Here is a 22,186-nt window from a genome sequence, read left to right as displayed (position 1 = left end):
AGGCTTTTAAAGAGTTACACATCAGAGCATAATCATTTGCAGATACAGATCACTAGCCAGTTTTAACAATACAGGGTGAAAATTTTACATAAAGATTAAAAATCTTCACGGAATCCCATATGTTCCAACTATAACTATTCTATTCTATTAATTTTAAACATTGTTTAGATTTGTTTTCATGAAGGAAAAGATTTGAGTGAATGGATTAACTTCCAAGCTGTCAGCTTACATAAAGACACAGCAACAGCTGAATCATCTTTTGTTTTCCCTTGGAGGTCAGAGGGCGATGGAAACATTTAGAAAAAATCAGTCAAAACTACCATAATGCAGATATTTTTGTCCTCCCAAAACCAAACTCTTTTTTCCCCACCAGCCACTTGAAATAAGTGCAGATTAATCCAACTAAACTGCTCAAGTACTCCATGTACCAACAGATCCTTGGTTTGTGGGCAGCTTTGTGCTTCTCAGCTTTGATGGATTATTATTTCCTGCTAAAGACAGCAAGAAGACTGCACCCCTTACTGCATTTTGGGGGTTAGTGGGGTGGGAGAAAAGACTTGTAACACACAGGGAAATCCTGTCTTCATGATGTAAGAGAGAGATCTTCCACTCATTGTAACTAAATCAAGGATTTAACTCAGACTGTTAAGCTCCAGAAGAACTTGGTAACTTCAGTTAAAATGAATATGGAATTTAATTTTAGAAAAAAATCAAATAAGTAAAATTTGAACAGGAAAATATTTACTTTATATGTAATATTCACTGTTTCATAATTAGCCTCTGTCTCTAGTAATTTAAGTAGGAAGAATTCAATGGGAAAAGACTTCCTGCCTGGCAGACAACCCTAGCTTATTCTGAAAACCCTACAGCTCAACCATGTACTTTGGAATCTCATCAGTACTTCCCAGCTACCTCACCCACATTGAGACAGCCATTTTCACATTAGCCCTCTGGCAAGCTTTCCTCTTGAGCATATGAATGTCTACTGGACTATTTTTTCCCTATGGCAGGTACATTTTACAGCAAGAATAGCAGTGGATCATGGTCTATTCATAAACCTGTTCTGAAACAAGTCTGTGCACCTTATAAACAAATCTGGAAGTGACTTCCTGTAGCTTATTTCTGGTTTTTAAAAGAAAAGTCAGAATAATAATGCAGGTGATCTATTAAACAGCATTCATTGTAAAATAATCTGCCACTTGCCAGAAATCAAATTAGTCTTGTGTTAGTTTAATACACTTATTAAATAAGCTCTGTAGAAATTAGAAATAATGGGGGTTATTGTACAAAAGACAAAGTATAGCAGCAAAAGAAAAGCACATCATGATGAATGGAAAACACAACGCTTAAGGTTACAAATATATATATTTGGGGTATTTGGAACTCCTTGCATTTACGGCAAGGGAAGCTCTTCTCACATAATCTTTTCATAATAAAGAATAAACACCATGATTCTTGAAAATAGTATCTGCTTCTAGACACTTCTGATGAAACTTTTTCTCTTTTTTTAAATTTTAATGGATAAATACAATTGCAAACATAACAAGACACAGCTACTCATGCCTCTTAAATATCATCCAAACCTTAAATAAATATTTTACTCAAAATTTGGTTTAAAAGAATAGTTTCCATGTAGCAAAAGACTAAGGCAGAGGTAGTTGTGCTAGATTATAAATAAAATAAAATTTTAAATACATCAGTAATTTTAAAGATATGCCAAGGCTAGAAATATTTGTTTCAATCCTGCTACAAAACAGACAAAATGCTTTAAAGAAAGACAATATTTTAAAATAAGAAGGCATAAAGACATGCATTCTCTATGCATTGTTCATTTTAAAAGGGAAAGAAGAAATCTATTTTTCACCTGTTTAACTACAGTGTAATTATTTTACAAAAGGGGTTGGTCTTTAACATCTTTTCTCCATGCAGCCTATATTAAATAACTAACCAGACCACACAATTAAATAAACAAACATCGAATGCCTAAATTGCATTATACACAGACTGAAAACGGATATTTTTTCAACAGCTATTCAAGTATCCTTTCTTTCTTTCTTTCTTCATAGTATCTGCCGGTGTTCATCAATTTTCACAGACCTACCATCTTACTTTCTGTGCCTCTGTGTATTAGCTTAGTTCAGAAAGTCAGAATGAGCAATAATGCAATATGAGGACTTTTATTTTTTTCACAAATCAAAGATCATATATTTACCTTCCACAAGCATATCTGGCACATCTGCTTGATATCTAGGCCCCACTCTGATTTCTCCCTTGTCTGCCAAAAGCGTTTTCAGTGATGGATCATACACCAATGAATAAAAAAAAGTATCCTGAAAAAGAAGGACACATTTGCAACAGCATAATAATTTTTAAAATTAGGTTTGCAAACCTGTAAGACCTTCCATTTGGAAATTTGTATACTTTACAGAACACAGACTTGGTACATAAATCTTTGTTTTACATAATACAGATGTTTCATGAGTACTTTTAAAAGGCCAATTGAAACTTCTGTCATTGTTAAGACTTACTTCAGCACAGAGCAATAATGAAAAGATTATACACAAAATTATATCAATGGATTTGAAGAGAATTAATGTTAAGTGCTTTCTGAATTGAAGATGTTTCCACTCCTAAGTATCTCTACCATACTGACTTTCCTTTATAAATTAGTCTCAAAAAAATGAAACACTGTCTGTGTAAACCCTTTTCAGGCACCAAAACAGTACTGGCAAATGTGGTACAGTCACATGAAGTATAGGCCAAGTCCTGCTTTCACAAATATTTTTACTGATTATCGGTTTGGTGTACTTATTTAAAAATAAAGACATGCTAATTTCAATTAGAAAACATTGTCTTCTTGATGTTATATTAAGACATGCCAAAGAAAAATATGTTTATTTTAAAGGCATTTTGCAATACAGTTATCGTCCAAATTGTTTGAGAATTTTCTTCCTCTCTGGTAAAGCTAAGCATCCTAAGCACCTTTCAGAGGAAAGTGAGGAGATACTTTCCACACAATAAAAGAAAAAAAGGAGAAAATAAGGACAACAAAATAGCACCATGTAAATTCTCCTTTCAGTATCTGCTACAAGAAAATATCTCTATATTTTTCTTCTGTAAGATGCCATATTAATTACTTCAAATTACTTATTTTCTGAATACAAACATATTCATAATAAGCCTATCATTCAAGAGTGTCAATTAATTTTTATCCAATAATTTTGTTTATATCAGTGTTTTGAACAACATTTTTCTAACCTATCATCCAAGATATTATATCCAAAGTATTGTTTGCCCAATTGTTAAAAATACAGCTGTAAAAGAAAAATAAACCCATCCCAATATTTACTTGAAATCACATATTACCTCTTTCTCCAGGTATGACAGCACAGATTCTGTCTCATTCAGAAGTGCAACACTGCATTTTCCCCTACACAAACAAAAGCAAGAACAGTTACTTAGAAAAAAGTTCACATTTCAAGTAAAAGTTTCTTTTATAAGAAAACAATCTATATCTGTTTTAAATGTCTACACTCATAATATAAAAATATTATGAAACACAAAAATGAACATTGCCATACTTTAAAAATACCAAAATTAACATCAAAGCAACAAAAAAAATGGCTGTACTGACCCAAGCATTCAAAACATAGGAATTCCACCAAACTGGAAAATAGTTTTCGTAATGAAGAAGCAAAGAAAGAGAAGAGGTACTATGGCAAACAATAAATGCATATGCAATTAATAAAAAGGCCTGGATTAAAGAAACATCACCTCTAAGTGACTTATCTCCAGTTAGTTCAGTGTCTAATCTGCAAACAAACAACGCAAACTAGAAAGAATATAAGGTTTTACCTTTAAGGCTGTGAAAACAAAGCACTTTTCTATTTTGGATGGGATTATTTTTAATAATGAATCATGGAAATCTATTAGTTTCTTCTATGCCTACATTAAAATGCTAATGCTCACATTTCTGTGCAGGCTCCTGTTGCTCAGCAGTGGTACAGACCTGCTATGTGTAACACAAGCAGCTAATGCAATGGGAATTTGACCCCACCACCTTCATCCTTCTCATCCCCATCTTCCCCAACAGTACCTTGCCTCAAATTCCTGACTCCAACTTCTCTGCAAAGAACCTGCAGAAGTATTTTTAACAAATGGTATTTTAAAGAAAGACACGTGGATGAAAAAATGTTAAGTGTGCTGAATCATCTTGCGAGCAGCTCACATTTTTATGTTATCATTTAAAACTGAACTACCATTTTATATTTATATATGTGTATGTCTATCTACATGAAGATATGTTACCCCTTATATTCAGCACCTTGTATTTCATGCACCGAAGTTTTACTCAGTTTAGTGGGTATTTGCCAGGAGGTTCCTGTGGCCTTATACATCCAGCTACAGGAACTATGCCCAGAACACCCATCTCCCATCTTCCCTCATGGAAAGGACCAGAATACAAATATACAAAGGGTAACTCTCTCAGAGACCATCTTGATTTTAAGATAACACCAAAATGGGTATTGCAAAACCTGTCCATCATGTCAGGAAGCGCTGACTCTAAGCACAACCAGAAGCATTAGGAGCCAATTGCTAATGGCTGATCATTAAGTGACCATAGCCAGCTAATGTCTTATTCATTGCCGCTGCACATCCTGGCAAAGGGGGTTAAACCACACATTACCTCCTGAATTTCCATACCTGTCAGGAGAACCACACCACCAAAGAGAAATGGTGGGAAGAGGAGGAAGAAAAGTCTGAGCACAATACACAACAGCAGAGGAAAAGACTCTGGCAGTAGGGAAGTAGGAAATTTTCTCCATACCACATCATGTCTTTCTTTAAATGTACTTTTGAAACTTTTGGTCTTGATAATTCCAGAGCATTCGCTTCTCAAAATTAATTATGCTGTAGGATGAAGCAAGTTTTTCAACTTTATTTTAATATTTTATTGGGTTCTTTTAGTGTAAAAGGCTAACCAGGAGTCTACCTTTCCAGTCTGCTTCTATTCCACACACCTCCAGTATACTCTCTCTGTCTCCACTACAGGCTGCCCTTATTTAACACCAATTGCATTTATTGCTTCTCTGCCATCGTGACTGCAAAAGTATTTTATTGACCAACCTCATCTTTTATTGCTGGTCCGTTAAAAAATTCATTTTATTTCATTAAGATACAAGATTAAACCCTGCAGCATGTCTTCTAAGTGAGTGGATTTCTATTTGATGCTACATTTCTTTGTACAGCACTTTAACCATCTAACTACTGAAGTCACACAGAGGTAACATTTTGGAGGCATACATGACCTCTTACATGCATGGACTTACAATCCTAGACCTACAGTAGACACTAAAATAAAAATTAAACAAAAAAAAAACAGAAAAAAAAATCCACCAAAAAAACAAAAACCCACATTTGAAAAGAGGTAAATTGCAGATTTTTTTCTGATTTTGACTCTATATTACAGCTACCAGTTTCTGCAATCTAGAAACCTGCAATACTTACTATAAGCGATTATTGCTAGACTCTTTACCAAATTCAGAAAAGTCTACTGTTTATATAACTCCTCTCTTCCTTTCCTGTCAGAGGAAAAGCTTCTCTGTCTAGTTGCAAATGGTCTGCTGGGTTAAACCAAGCATCTAGTTCATTACATTGTCTCCAGCATCCCTCAACCATGGATGATAAGGAAATAAGTGAATATCAATTTGCATTAATATGTCCTTTAATATTCTCCAACCACCACTGTATTTTTCACCCTTTCTTCAATATTAATAATCAAAATGCCCTGGAGAAAAAGTTAACGTCACTTAAACCACATTACAATGCAACTTGAGGGTTATTCCTTTAAGGGACGCATCTGAAAACCCATAGCTTCTCTGGATTTAAAAATCATATTTTCATCCTTACAGTGTTCTGGAGCTTCATTCCTTATGTTTTCAAACAATTTCAGATAATTGGGACAGATAGAACTATATCAAATAAATAATCAATATAACAGGATAAAACTAGACAAAGAAAAGAAAGGGGGAGCTAGTTAACTACAAAAACAACTGAAAGAGAGTGTACGCTGCATTTACCAGATTATAAAATCACACACCAAAGTAAAATTATACTCTCTCCTTTCGGAAATCCTACTGTCTTTGCATTTTGAGGATTATTTAGACTAGTGGTGTACAATGCCACAGTTTCATTGTTCTGTTGGAGTCTCCTGCCTGAAATGTGTCACTAAACAGAAAAAAACTCAGGTAAGAATAACAAAGAATTCCCCAGCATTTAAAAAATCAAAGAAAGAAAGAAAGAAAGAAAGAGTTGTCTACTATTTTTCACATATGAAAACTTCTTCCTCTTATGTGACTCCAATTCCCTGATTTAAGCTATATTCCTCCAACAAGCTGCATTCTTAACTGGCATCATCAAGCTGAATTATTAATTAATAGCATCAGAATGTCTTGATGTTAAGACGATATGTTTGATTTTGACCTTTTTCTCAAATTAAAAATATTCAGAAAAAATTGGTTTTACTTCCTACAGAATTAGGCAAAATTTATCTTGTAGGAACGTTGAGGGAAAGTTTCAGCAACCTCAGCAATGCACAAATAACAGTAAACAAAAAAGTAAGTTAGCTTTTATGTCTTCATTACAATTTAATTTTGATGAGATTAAGCTGTGCCTTCAGAATCCTTTCTGCTCTTAGATGTACTTCATATTTAAACTGGTCACAAATAAAAAGTTGCTCCATTGAACTGACAACAATGCCAACAAAACTTACTATATAATTAAATTAGCTAGCAACAAAAAGTAATTTAGAGGTCTTGCAGTAAAAGGAAACAGCAAAATTTGCCTATATATGCTCATGGTATTTGCCAGCTTCTATCAGATAAACCACTCAGGATTGAATTTCTTCTCCTGTCCTAGTAACCAGAGCCACAACTCATAACTTTATTGTCTAAAGGAATTATCATGTGAAAGCTCTTTTCACAGGCTACACCTTCCTTCACTCTCATTTGTTAGAAGCTTTTGTCTGCTTGTAAATTTTTCTTTATGTTCCAGGTGACCACCAGTGGGTTGACAATGCCTGATCATTTACACCCATCAGCTAAGGGATGCCTGACAAGATATTTCTCCATGCCCACAACCTACTTCCAGACCTCAGGGGAAGCCCTTCAGGTACAATATGGAAATGAGACTCACATTGTCTCCACAATAAAAACCTCTTTAGAGTAAGTGCCTTAATGATTTTCTAGGAAAGGATTTGTTCCACAGCCCTAGCAGAAAGCCAGGACAACACAGTCCCAAAAACAAACCTTAACCATCTACAACTGAAACCTCAAAGCAAAGAGACACTAAGGAGGATTACAAGGAAATGGGAAGAAATACTAGTCATCATGGTAGACAGAAGTCTCACTGTGGGAAACCTAAAGATATGTTTCAATACCCCACTCCCTGGTTTAGGGAGCTATTTTTCCTGGGATGGGTGGGGGGCTGATTACTGTGGAACAAAGGAGAATTAAAAGAAATTCTAAAAAATAAATGACAGCTTTGTGTGATGCTCATAGGTCAGACTGCCATGGACAATTCAAAAAGAAGCTAACGAAAATCAACACTCTACACGAGATGACCATGTTAATGTTAGTCAGTTACCATGCCAGTCCTGGAGAGATTTCAGAAAGAGTAAGCTGAGACCTAAGAGATCTTGAAAACTAAAGACAAAAACATCCATGTTTCAGTGAAACCCAATAGAAGAATGACAAACATGTGGGAACATACTTCAGACAAGACTGTGACAATAATCAATATTTAGATTGAGAGAAGGACAATCTGTTACAATGAAGGCAAAAGATGATGATAACCAGCTTGAGAATTTAAGTAGCATGAAAAAAAGTTGTACCAAGGTTATTCTACCAGACAATGTTATGAAAATATTTCAATATAGTCAGGTTAAACAACCCAGAGCAAAACACCAAATTGCCCAGAAGATGCACATCAATGTCTTCTTGTTTGCACTGTTTGGGTAATTGTTCTTTAACGAGCTTTTGCTCAAAGCAATCAAAAATATAGATTAAAATCATTACCGAAATTTTAAAAAGCTGATGCAAACACTTATATTTTAAAATTATCAAAACGAATTGAAATCAACAGGAACTGCTTCATCTTTTACAGTCACTGTTTCAGCACAGCCCTAACTTTTAAACCAGTGGAAGCCTCTACAATTCCTGTTCTGCTGTTCTTGCAGGCTATTTCTTCATGTTTTCACCAGATGAGTAAGACAGCCCATGAGATAAAAATTTTTTTAAAAATAAGGATTTCTTGGAACAGGAGGTATGCAAAAGAAAAAAAAAAACAAAAAAGAAATTGCTGCCTGTTAACCAGTATGAATGATAGGAGTGGAAAAGGGAACCTCATGGGTTCAGTACCATGCCAACGAAATCTCCTACTGGAATGTAGATGCAGCCTGGGTGACAATGATGCAGTGCAAGAACTCTCAGAACTCATTGCTCTGGGTTCCCACCAAGTCAATGAAACTTGATAGGCATGGCTAATTCAGATACAAGCTGAAGAAAGAAAAAAGTATGCAGGCATGACCCCAGAGACTTGGATACAACAACTATTAATTGCCGTCCTGAATACAACAGAATTATGTTGGATAATTTTGTACAGATGTATAGCAACTGTATCTTGATGATCTGCATCAAGAAATGTTAGTGTCTTAGTAGACATTTGGAATACAGAAGCATGAGTCACTAGCTAGACAGTCTGAGAATAAAATAACAGGAAAGAATAATTGGAAATATTATGTTTGTGAGAAAAATCTGATTTGATTTTAACATATGCTGTTACTTCAATGACAATCAGAGATTAAACTAAAATGAAGGTGCATAATGAAGAGAGGTAGAAAGGAGCAGCTTCAGGTGTAGAACTCAGGAGTAATCTTACCCATATCCAACATAAAGGGAGAAAAGGGGGGAATAAAAGGGACAGGCACTGAGTAAAGGAAGAGAGAGCTACCTTTAATAACATTTTTTTCCTAAACTGCCTTAAATGAGAAAGTGTTTTGAAGATTTCCAATCAAACACCCACTTTGAGCCAAGTCTCAATCCCTTACAAGCAGACTAAACTGCAATGATGATCACCAAACCACAGAGTAGGAACTGTGGAGTCCAAAGAGCTTCTTCTAATTATATGAAATTGATTACTCAGTCATAGCAAGCCAATACTAAGAGTACTTGTGTATTTGACTTTGAAGCAGTTTAAGGGGCACAGAATGATGCTGACAGACATTAATGTCTTTACAGCACATTTCAAGTTCTCAAGATAGCAAAGGGTTTAACTGGGAAGGAAGCTCTTGCATAGCACTAAAAACAAGAAAATAAGAGCATCATCACAGTGATTTAAACCTGTACTAGATCGCCAGCTACAGTTTGACTTTTAAAATATTCAACCAATATCTAGAATTGACAAAAAAAAAATCTGCATTGTATTGATTCATAATCAATTAGCCCAAGTTTGTCTCTGTTCATTTACAGAGTCATCTCAAACATGAGGAAGAAAACCCAAACAAACAAAAAATATTTGATAGGTGACTGCTGCTGGGATCTGTGCCTCTAACAAAATTATACCAATCTACTAAAGAGTACAAGATTGTGTATCTGTGGCCAAAAGATAAATCAATACACTTGGTATTATCTGATTGATACACGCTTGGTCAAATAAAATTTAAAGCAGAATGCACAGCAAACTGGTTTATGCACATCTTAATGAGCTAGTAAATGCCTGGCTTCTAAACATGTGCATTGATCATATGGCCCAGGATTTTAACACTGATGTGGCTTTTAGTCAAAAAATTCAGAGTCTTAATCTTAATTAGAGCTGGAGTGCCAATTTTGAGCTCTCCAAATTGATAAGATTTACAGACAGTCTCTTGGAGCAGTCGTACCCAACAGACATGGATTTACAAGTAATTAAAAGGTAAATATTTTCTCAGTGTGGGCATAGTAAAACTACATATTTTGATACCTCAAAACAGGCATAACTGTATAGATACTTCCTGTAAACTGGAAACTGTATTGTTGGAAACTCAAGTCATTGATATTTTTTCTCTAGGGATTAATTCTTGCTAAAAAGTAAAAAAACAAGTTGCTTTTGGTCACAGCAGCAGTGATTCACATGAACTAAACAAAACCACAGGAGGCTGGTTAGGAAAGATTTTTCATACATTTAGCTTGGAAAAGATCTTTAAGATCATCAAATCCATTAGCAGCTGCCCAGCTCTGAAGCAACACACATTGCTCCATGCAACTGAAATAGAAATTTTGCACCATATGAAAGGCTCCCACTGCGTAATTATGCCACTACAAGGAAATATGTACTGATTTTCAGGTATTTCAGTGACAGTTTTCCCCCAGCAAATACACTTTCTTACACTGTTACTAGTACTGGCTATTGACCACATAGGAAAACAGGATTCTGTCCTGAACTGAATTTTCATTTTAATTCAAGTAAGAACATTTTGAATTCTATTGGAAAAGAAAAAAAGAGCCAGACATGCTTCACAAGTCCCTTTGCTCCAAATAAACTCAATTCAGAAGGGAAGAATACTTTGCTTAACAATCCAAATGATCAGGTAAGCACATGCCTTTGCAAAACAAATTCACTCCTTATCTAGTTGTATTTATGCCAGAAAATAATTAGGCTTATAAGGCTCACAGTAAGCTTTTAAAAAGTAGCTAAAATTTGTATATATACTCACAAACCCTGTATGCAGAAACTTTTAGTTTGCCAGGAATGCAAAAACTAGAAATCCTGAGGTAATACCACTAAATTCTAAGGTGCCCAGTCTTGAAAAGTAGCACTATAAAATGACCCACCCTACCTGTCTTGAGCTTTAGATCATTGTTGTAAATGAAGGAATCTCACACTCAGGAAAAAGTATTTCTCTATACCTTAGTTTTATCATACAACTTTCTTTTTTGCTCTTCTTTCTTCTTCATGATCTCATCAGGACTCTCTGATATCGATACTTCAAACAACTGAGTCATTTATAACACATCTAAAAAGCATCCCACTGTTAAAATTTGTGAGCATGGCATGTTCTTATAAACTGCATATTTTTTTGCTACTTTTTCTGCTACATCCACAAAGTGGTACCAATCAAAGTTTGTTTAGTCTACCCAGGAGCAAAGGTACCATTTAACAATAACTAGAAAAAACAGAAACCCCAAACTAACAAAAAAAACCACCATCACCAAACAAACAATGAAAATGAACAAAACACCAAACAAAAAAAATAGATATTGTGTTCTGGACTGCATTACTTATCAGAATAATGTCAAAATAGGGAAATCAAGATCCTTACAGACTGATACTTTAGAAGTTCAAGTACACCTTTCATATGCTTACATGTAAAAATATGCAGAGGGTTGAAATTCCTTAATAAAAATTGAAGAACTCTTCTCATGATCTGACTATTTGGATGCTCTTTAATGTCACATATGCATTCAACAAAAACACTCACATTCTCCCCAGTCATATTAATCAGCTTTTAATAAAACTATCTTATGCAATCACAATTTTTAAAAGGCACATGAAGTCCTTTCTGTGTTAGAATAGAGGCAATAAACCAAGACTGGACCATCTTAAGATATTTTGGAGGGCTCTTTTCCTGGTTCTGTCTTTTGTTTTTCAGTTTTTAAAATAAAGGGTACGTGCAACAAGATTTCAGAATCAAAGCTCAGAAAGTTTTTCTGAGTTAAAGGCCATAGGTGCATAGAAAACTTGCATTTGCTGTTTATGCCTAGCAACAAATCATCCTCTAAAAAGCATAAGAAACACTTCATTCAACTGCAGATTTAACAAATACTCCCCATTAAGAGTTATGGTGTAGATCTACTACAGTTATTTCAACAAACCCCATAATGACAACCATCTACATAATGCACAGATATCCTACACATGTAAAATGAAATGCAAGAAAAAGACAATTCTTTTGGGGTTTTTTTGTTTTTTTCTGAAGGGGGTAGGGTTGTCATTGCAGTATAAACCAGTGCAAAATATTCACACCTGACTTTATCATGACATCTGATAACACTTGGTTTATGTATGCTTTCCAAACACCTAAAATATAATCATTATAATCATCTTACATAAAAAAAGAAAAAACCACGACCCCAAGACTGAAACACCATATTAGCAAACAAGAAATGAGCAAAGATACCAAAATGGCAAGATGAACTTTGATGTAGAAATAAATTCTTCTACATGATTCATAAGAAATATTAAACTCTAGAGCAATTATTAATGAACTTAGAAGCTAATGCAATCTTTTACAAAAATTTATACGTTTAACACCTATTAACTGTTGAGAATTTAAGAATGAAAAATAAATTTTAAAGCCCAAATCACAAGTCAGATAACCCAGTGCATCTCTAACAACCATTTGCAGATTTTTATGGGACCCACTTTCACTACATGCTAAGTTTCATGAGGAATTTTGCAAATGTTTGCACTGGCAAACAATTTCAACTTTCTGACAACTTCCACTATTTTTCCCCCCATACCTTTTCATGCCTTTCCAAAATGCTGTATTTGGCAATGCTCAGACCTCTGAAACGCCAAGTACACAGCACTGGCTCAACTCAGCCCCTCTGTGGCATGGCACTGCTTACAGAAGCCATCTCCAGCAATTCTGGGCGCATTCACTGCGTGACATTAATGAAGGAGAGTGGCTCAGGGAGCCTGGCTGGCAGGACAAAGGTGACAAGGACATGTGGGATTACAGAGCCTGGCAAAACTGCAGCTGTAATATACAGGGATTAGGAGGGAAGGAGATAATCCACTGGAGGGGTGTTACTGACTGCACACATTTGAGCAGACGGGGAAGGCAATAATTTCACTTCTAGCAAGTAGGCAGGAAGGTACCAAACCTTGTCTTTGATCCCCAAACTGATACATCAGCTTGTACTGTGCCACACACCATGGCTCCAGAAAGGTGCTGCACTGAGCTAGGCAATTCCGCCTTCTGAAATACATTCCACTGCAAGAACACCATCCACAAGGCAGCACTTCCATATTTAATTACTACACTATCCACTTCTAATTCTTTTCTAAATCTGGCTCTTTGGCTTTTTATGCTCAAACTCCCTAAAGCTACTAAAATGCCATAGTGACACAATGTAAAGGGGAGACGAGATGAAGTTTAAAAAATCCCAGCATTTTTAACAAAACAAATTACATATCAAAACAGTTACATATAATGCATATATAGCAAAGTAGAAATATCAGAATAAGGAATGAAACTGTATTTGACTAATACTAGAGCAAACAAATTACATGAAAATTATTCAAAACCCAGAGTTGCAGACCAAAAAACTTGAGAATTAGACATGCACATCAAGGAAATCTAACCCACTAAAATAACTGCAAGGTAACTCAGTTATGAAGTAACAGCAACAGGTGTATAAATGAGACATCACTGTATTTGGAATTGTGAACTAGAACAAAAGTAGTGATAGGGTTTTTGACTAAGGGGAAGGAGAGAGGAGGAAGGGGGAGGAGGTGTAATTTCCTCTGCTATTCAGTTTGAAAAATGTAAAAAGAAATAAGAACATAAGAAAAGAAGAAAGACAAAACAAAAGCAGTAAAACCTTATTAGTAAAAACTAAATAAAAACATCCTAGGTAAAATTCTTTTATTCCCTTAAATTACAACAAAAAGGCAATTACATGCAGTTTCTTTTCTTGGCTGAAGATGTCAGGAAAAGTTCAAGATCTGTAGCTGTCAAAAACCTCCTCCATCCTCTTAAAATTGACTTAAATTTTTTCCTCTGCCTTCCAGAGGGGCTGAGTTTTTGTGTTCTTATTCTTGAGAGAACTGATCTCCAACCTCCCATCTCCACTCTGTACCACTGTACCAGTTACTCCTGTAAATTCAGTTTTTCCTATGTAAGGGCTAAAACTGCAGGTGCTAAGAGTAAATGCCTACATCATGGAGCAACCCTGACTTTTATTGCACAAATATCTCCTACCTTTCTATATGGAGGCAACTGGCTTGGTAGACCAGTGACAGCAGAGAATGTCACTGAACCTAACTTCAGCAAAGCCTGCAGTGTTCCAGTGTCCTTCATGCAGACTGGAAACACATGGACTAGATAAGTAGACAATAAGCTTGGAAAAACCCACTGACCAAAAAGGCTGGGGTGAGTAATACAAAGTCCAGCTGGCAGCTGGTTACTGGGGGCATCCCCCAATTGCTGGTCCTGGAACAAAATCTTTATTAACCTGAACACACTTTCAACAAGTCTGCAGATGATATTAAACTGGATTTCTTCACTCTTAAGGTATGACAACTAAAGGGAGAACTTCTACTGCTGTGTTCAATTCGGGAAAAGATAATAATAGATAATGAAGAGATAGATAACTAAGACAGAGCCAGGCTCCTTTCAGAGAAGCACAGTGACAGGACACAAGGTAATAGACACTAAGTTTCAATAAGTGAAATTCCAAATAGATGACAGGGGAAAAATTTTACAATAGTCATCAAACACCAAAATAGACACCCAGAGAGGCTGGAAATTCTTCATCCTTGGGTATTCTGGAGTACTGATGGAAGAAAGCTAGGGGAGCACCACCTTCTCAATATTTCTATACTCTTTGCAGGAAAATCTAACAAAAGTTAAGAAAACTACTGAGAATCAGAGAATATGAACATTAGCATGTTAAAAAGCTAAACAAGGAATATTTTGCAGTGTATTTGCCTTCTTGTTTCTTTTTAAAACAGAGTTAAGGTTGTTGAAACATCATGAGTCCACATCAAGCTCATTCTAGAATTTGTCTGGTAAAGGTCTAAGTAACATGTGACAGCACAGTCCTACAACATTCTTCTATTCTGAAAAGTAGATGCAAGTCATCACTCTGCATTTGCCTGCTGTGTTGTGTGGCATGTACTATGAATTCATGTGTTTTTCTGTGCGAATTCTTTGTGAGCTATGCACTGGAGAACCTCTATTGTATTTGCTCCCTGAGCTGTGAGGTGAGAACTTCTATGTAATCTTCCCTCTGCAAGGAGAATACCTTATTTCAGTATCTAAAAGTCAAAGTAAAAGAAACTGCACAGGATTATTATCTCCATGCTATAGTTGGAGCAGCAGAAAATTGACAGTTAGATTACTTTTTCAAAGTCAGAACAGGTAGCTGAATCAAGCATGGGAAATTAATACAAAAATTTCCAACTTCCAGTTTTTGTGTTGTCAGCGAGAGAGACAAGCAATATCTCATCTCTGTGGTGAGCAGTGACAGGATCCAAGAGAATAGCCTTAAGTTGTTTAAGCTCATGGGAGGCTTTGGTTGGATATAAGGAAAAGGTTCTTCACCCAGAGCGTGGCTGGGCACTGGAACAGGCTCCCTATGAAAGTGGTCACAGCACCAGGCCTAGCAGAGTTCAAGAAGCGTTTGTACAATGCTCTCAGGCACATGGTGTGATTCTTGGGGATGTCCTGTGCAGGGCCAGGAGTTGGATTCAGTGATGCTTGTGGGTCTGTCCATACCACCACAGAATATTCTGTAACTCCGTGATTTGCCAATAAGAGAGAAAATAAAAAAGCACACACAAAGTGTTTCTCCTTTTGGACAATATATAATTTTTTTGGTAGCTTCTAGACATTTATAGTTTGAAATAGCTGGGGCGAGCTTGGTGTAATGAGAAAATGAAAATTCCTTAAGAATGCAATGTAAGAAGCCTTGTTTCACACTAAACTAGACTTCCCCCTGCCACAGTGCTATTTCTTTTCCATTTCTAGATTCATCATCCCCCCATCCCAACACAAAAAAAACTTTTCTTGACTGCTAAATAGAAGATGACATGAGCACGTACGTCATTTACGGAAAGAAGTCAACACACACTTACGAGCTTCAGCAAGCCTCTTCCTACATTGGCTTTAATGGCAATTTAAAACAAGACTTGAAATGCTTCTGTAGCATTAGCCAAACTGAGTCATGACTTCTTCACATTTAATGAAGTTGGGGTAATTTTAATTTTACATGCATGCAGCCCTAAACTGCAGATTTGACCACTGAGTCACTGCCCCTTTTCCAAACCCATCTGCTGTTTTCCTGGCCAGACAAAATGGTCAAGGTTCCTTTGGCCAGCAGAATAGCTAAAAAAAATTAGCTCTTCCAAAATAGTAACAGACTGATTTTACACCAAATTATCAGCTGATGCTCCAATTGGCAAGCTAGAGCTCTGAGACTCTTGTTCCTTCTAAGGCTCAAAAATCAAGTAACAGAAGGAAAAAACAAAGGCGCTTCCAAAGTAGTTTATTGGACAACCTGGCACAACTCAGCTAAGATCAATGACCCCCTTTTGCAAGGCTGAAGCACTCAAGCAGATGGACTACTGGCAGGCAATCCACCCAGCAGAACACAAAAATAAATTGTATTTACTACTTCTTACCTGATGTGCGTTGCTGGTAGGGACTCATACTGGCGAGAAAGGAAAAGCTCTCTGTGCTTCAACTGATGTTTCTGTTTATCAGTCAAATCAACCTCAATTGTAGTTTCAGACTCTTCTTCAACTTCTTCTGCAGAGAAGCAGAGCGTAGGTCAAAATTAACTCTGTTGCATAACATCATTGCAACCATTTCACTTGACATCCCCCCCACCCCCTAGCAACCTCCTTTAGTATTTCAAAGAAAAGATGAGTTTAACAAGACTACAGTTTATGTAACTTGACAGAATGTTAAGTATTTTGAATTATACACTTCAACTCTTTAAAAAATTACGCTCTTCTCCTACTGTACTACGCATTGATGTCTTTCACATGGCTTAAGAACAACCCTGTCAACATTACTCATTCTTTTTTCATCTTCTTCCCTCTGTATTTTTCTCTTGCTTGCTGACCAGTTTGAGGTCTGATTTTCTGTTGCCAATATTACTACTACTGCTAAAACTTTTACAAAAGTCCTGAAGAAAAGCACACTTTCTATGAACGGAAATTTACTAAACATACTTGCAGTCTAAGACTGCAAAATCTGTCTAAGAAAACTGTAAAAGCCTGCTGTCTTCCATTATGTTAACCTTACCATATAGTGTCAACAAACACAGTGTATTTGCATAGTTAAATAAGATTTAAAGTTATTTTTATTTTAAGCAAGACAGGAAGAACTAAAAGCAGATACTAGGAAGAGTCACATGTAGAGTTGAAGGGCAACATTCACACTGCATGCTAACACATCACACAATGTCAGGCTCTCCAAAAGAGCTATCCTGGGATCTTGATGGTTCAAATTTGCCTTCGTAGTGGATTCTTGGGACATGTGGAATTTGAATCTGTACTTTCTCTAGCATCCCAAAAAGGGCAAAAAGTGTCTCTGAATAATGGGTGCAAAGATACAGACCCTTTAATAACTTCTCAAAGATTTAGCAACTTTCTACCTGGTAAATTATCCACCATCTGCAAAACCAAGTGCAATTTACAAAATAGTTCTCAGAAACTCAACAACAGAACCTCAGCATGAGATAGTATTTCACGTAACTACCTACAACAGGGGGCCTCACCCGCTCTACTAATAATAACCATTTTTACAACCAACCTACAGACACTATTTCAAAATGAAGCCTGCCTGCATCCTCATGGCAACCACAGTTCTCTCCAAATGCAAAACTACTACTTTTTTTAATCATGCCTGTGTGTAGTTCGTTCCACTTCTAACAGTTCTTTTCACAAAAGTGATATAACAACACACCCTGATAAAACCAATTTCTTCAAACTCAATTCCACTTTAAGTCTATCTTGCTGTAGACACTCTCATTCCTTTCCCTGTTTTGGCACATTTTGTGGAGAGAACAAGAAAACAAAAACGAAAACAAGAATTTCACCCATGTCACCTGACAACCCACAGCCCCACCTGACACATGTACAGGTTCAAGTCAGACTATCACTCAATTCAGAATTATTTTGGCATCTATAATACTGACAATCAATAAATCTTTTAAAAAATCTATGCCAAGTCAAAGCATTTTTTAATTAGGCAAGTAATTATTTAAAAAATAGAAATTCATGTTAAAAGGTATGTGCTTGTGCTGGTTTTGGCCAGAATAGAGTTAACTTTCTTTACAGTGGCTAGTACGGGGGTGTGTTTTGGATTTGTGCTGGAAACAGTGCTGATAACACAGGGATGTTTTTGTTATTGCTGAGCAGAGCTTACCCAGAGTCAAGGCCATTTCTGCTCATCATCACCCCCCACTAGCGAGCAGGCTGGGGGGACACAAGGAGCTGAGAGGGGACACAACCAGGACAGCTCACCCCAACTGACCAAAGGGATATCCCACACCATGTGGCATCATGATCAGCATGTAAAGCTGGGGGAAAGAAGAGGGAAATGGGGACATTTGGAGTGATATGTTTTGTCCACCCAAGTCACTATTGGGTGTAATAGAGCCCGGCTGTCCTGGGGATGGATGAACACCTACCTGCCCATGGGAAGCATTGAATTAATTCCTTGGTTTGCTTTGTTTGTTAATGCCAGCTCTCTCCCCCATCCCACCTGGGGTAGCAAGCCAACAGGTGTGTGGTGTTTTGTTGCTGGTTGGGGTTAAACCACACCAATATTTGCAGCAATTAATTCCTACAACTGTTTACTGCAGGAAGTGACCATTACAAGCTACATTTTGATTTCCACATTCAAGCATTAATATTTCTTCTAGTTACCTTAGGTTTGGGGTTTTTTCTTAGTAATTTAGGCATCCAAACACAAGGGTCTGAAATCATATTAGGACATAATCATATTATGTCAACCTATCAAAAACATCTGACTGCAGATAAGGCACAAAACACAGGACAATATGGGCCATTTTGCAGGTAGCCAGAGATGATATTCCAGAGTTTAAAATGGCTTTAGACACCTACGCTCATCTCAATATCTTCCTCAAGTAAGAATTCGAATCAATAAGTAACAAAGAAAGCCCACCACCTTTAATCAAATTTATTGCACTGATCTTACATAAGATATGAAAACGTTGATCCAAGAGCCTGAAGCAGAAACCAAATGTCTCTTACAACCATCTCTTAAAACACTCCAAACTTATCCATGCAACAATGTAACTTTTTTGCTGTATTTTTAGAAATAAAACAGATGTTTTATACATGATGATCTGACAAGCTCAGTACTAAGTAGAACAAACCACGGCCAGACACAGAATGGTTCCATCCACTCAACACAATTTACCATTGGCATAACTTTACAATTTTCTGCTTCAGCATTATAAAACCACTGCTAACAGTAGGATTTAGTAAAAAAAGTAATGGTTTGTCCCAGCAGTCACACAAACCTGTACCAGGAAAGGAAAATAGCATAAAGAAGAGAGAAAGCTAAATTCGCTGGATGGCAAGGCAAAGAATTCTGCATCTGAAGAAACCTTTAGAGAGTTGCTTTTGAACTAGGTTTTTGCAATGATCAGGCCTTAACACCTGTTAGAAGGAAAGTAGTAGCAGCCTGGCAGAACTTTTAGCAATCTCTGCACATCTGTGACTTGATTTACAGCACATGTGAATTTCATTTGCCATCCAAGGAGAGATTATCAAAAGGGTGAAACAGAAGATAGTACAGGAAATCATAAAGTAGCACCAAGCTAAGCACATTCCAGCACTAAGGAAGGGAAGAAAAGCAATAGTTCAGAGTGAGCAAATATTTTTATGCAGCAATATGGTGATGACATGCACAGGGCCTCATTATTCCATGATGAGAGAGACAAATCAATTTAAAAATTGTTCATCTTAATAATACTTTGAAAGTCTTAGGTATGACTCCAAAGATGAATACAATTGATTTTTGAAAATTACAAAATCTCCTTTAGGCCTTGGGCAAAATATAAGATAATGTTGTTTTGTAGTATTTTTCCTGGCCTACAAGAAATATTTCATTATTTAAAAGAAAAATCCTGGTGAGCAAAAGTAGGCATCTCCAGTGAGCTTTTAAAGCTTTTGGTCTATTTATTATACGTGGGCTTTCTAATCATCAATGCTAAATAATTACTTTGATCCTGAAAACCAGAGTGATCTGGTGATACTTTCAGTGCTGCAACTTTCCTTTTCCTCTCTAATATAAATGAGAATTAAATGACTCAGTAAAGCAATGGATACTGGAAAGAAACTGTAATCCTCACTCATTTTACATATGCATCACCACTTTTAAAAACATGATGAACTCTCTCTGTTTTTCTCCCTCTTCCATTTAAGTTGTGGGATTTGCTGTTAGAAAATGGTAGTGTTAGTGAGCCTGAGAAGAGAGAATTGCCCATGCCACCTAAACTTCGTATACAGTCTGTTTATCGTTATGTGATGTGTCAAGATTGCTATGAGGAAGAATTGCTTGGGTTTGCAACTGAAATGTAAATAAACTGAGGGAAAGTCTCTAGAAATACAGTAATCCTATTTAATATAAAATTCTTTTAAAATACATTTTAAGAGTCCTGAAAGACTTTTAAAGGTTTAAATGCAACTCCAACAACTGTACAGTTAACCATCAGCTAGCAAACAAGACAAATTCCTCAGACATACTACTCTTCCTTAACTAACCCACCATGTGCTCCCTTGCCTATGGCAACAGAAAGTAAGAGATTAAACACTGAAGACTACCTTCAGCAAGGAGGAGTAAATCTTCAGTATTAAAAGAAAGGAAGTTCTCCCTCTACTGCCACCGAACTGCTGACAACATTCTTTCCAGCTAGAGTTGGAATTTGGAAATTCAGCCAAAAATCATGGAAACTGAATAACTGAAAATATGAAGAGAAGAGACCACATAACCTCTTCATCACCAGCCAATGGTGAAAAAACTTCTACTTGTATCTAATCTGAATTACTCCTGTTAATCACTGCCAAGAGTCCAACTCCATCTTCTGGTCTACCACCTCCCCAGAGGCACTAGGAGTCCACTCTACTCCAAGCTAAGCAAGCTCAATTCCAGCTGACTCTCCTAGAAGGGCAAGCACCCATCATGATGGTTTTTGCTGAGTGTATTCCAATTCATCAGCAACTTTCCTTTATCAGGGACCTAAAACTGGATGCAATATACCTAGATGTGATGCAAAGGGTGCTGAATAATCAGGGAGGATAATCTCTTGCCCTGATCTACTGTCTGTGTGACTGGTGATACTGCCCAGGATGCTCTTGGCCAGCTCCCTTCGTGTTCAGGGAGTTGTCTGTAAGGACCCTCAGGGCCTTTCCTGCAGAGCTGCTCCCCCAAGCCCCTCTGTTCTCAGCTTATATCCCTGCCAAGAGCTCTTCCTTCCCAGGTGCAAGACTTGGCATTTATCCCTACTGACTATCTTCATGTTTTTGACATACCACTCCTTCTTCTTTCTAGGAATCTCTGAATCCCAGCCCTTCCCTCAAGCCTATCACCTGGCATCCCCCCATTGCTGTGTCACCTGCAAACAGGGTAAGAGTGCACCACACCGCCTGCTCCAGTCACTGGTAAAGACAGGTCCCCACAGAGATTCCCATGGGACTCCACACAGTGTGGATGCTTCACCACCACCCTCTGACTCAGACCATGCAATTAGTTTTTATTCACTTAGTTGCCCCTTAATCCAGGTTAATTCCAATTTCTTAGCCTAGTGCGTCTATCATGGAAAAAAAATAAAAGGCAAAAATAGGAGACTGGGAAGACATAATGGGAAAAACCTAGACTATTCCTTTCAACAGCAGCACAGACCAATGCTGAATTAAAACAGCACCGTACCCAAAGCTACAATGCATTAACTTTCTAGCCTCTAAATTAATTGCTTCTGCTCTTGAAACCGTACCTCAGCTTAGCTCCATCTGGCTTATGGAAGCTTAGATGGAGAGATTCAAATCACCACCACCATTTGCGGAGTTACAGCCATTTTACTGTTTGTTAAAATACTTTAAAAATTGTATTAGATCAAAATTTCAAGTTCAAAGAAAGCATCACTATGAGAAATGTTTCTAAACCTTTTTCCTTTCCTGTATCTTTTTTCTTCTACATTCAGCCCAAATATTATACACATCATAGGTATCAACAACATATTTTTCAAACCTACAGATAAAAAGCTGAGAATGCTGAAGAGGTGCAAGTTTGCCACACACACCAAAGGAAAGGTGGCTGTACATAAGTCTCTTTAAGCTTAGATGGCTGTGGCAAAAACTTCAAGTGCACATTTGGCAGTTAGAT

At 36.8% G+C, this 22,186-nt stretch overlaps 1 protein-coding gene across 3 annotated transcripts in view; it reads right to left on the bottom strand.

Moving 5' to 3' along the window:
- Positions 1–22,186, bottom strand: part of MTA3 (metastasis associated 1 family member 3) — a 135,772-nt gene that overhangs the window by 96,552 nt on the left and 17,034 nt on the right. For all 3 annotated transcript variants that reach the window (XM_085054955.1, XM_085054954.1, XM_085054956.1), the window contains exons 4-6: positions 16,447–16,573; positions 3,367–3,430; positions 2,213–2,330 (exon numbers count right to left, since the gene is read on the bottom strand). In XM_085054955.1, the coding sequence (XP_084911081.1) occupies positions 2,213–2,330; positions 3,367–3,430; positions 16,447–16,573 (309 nt within the window). The remainder of the gene's footprint in view (positions 1–2,212; positions 2,331–3,366; positions 3,431–16,446; positions 16,574–22,186) is intronic.

This window comes from Lichenostomus cassidix, chromosome 3 (assembly GCF_008360975.1).
Source record: "Lichenostomus cassidix isolate B80296 chromosome 3, HeHo_3.0, whole genome shotgun sequence".
NCBI lineage: Eukaryota > Metazoa > Chordata > Aves > Passeriformes > Meliphagidae > Lichenostomus > Lichenostomus cassidix.
The sequence above is the reverse complement of the archived record's forward strand: the minus strand, read 5'-3'. Positions and strand labels throughout refer to the sequence as shown.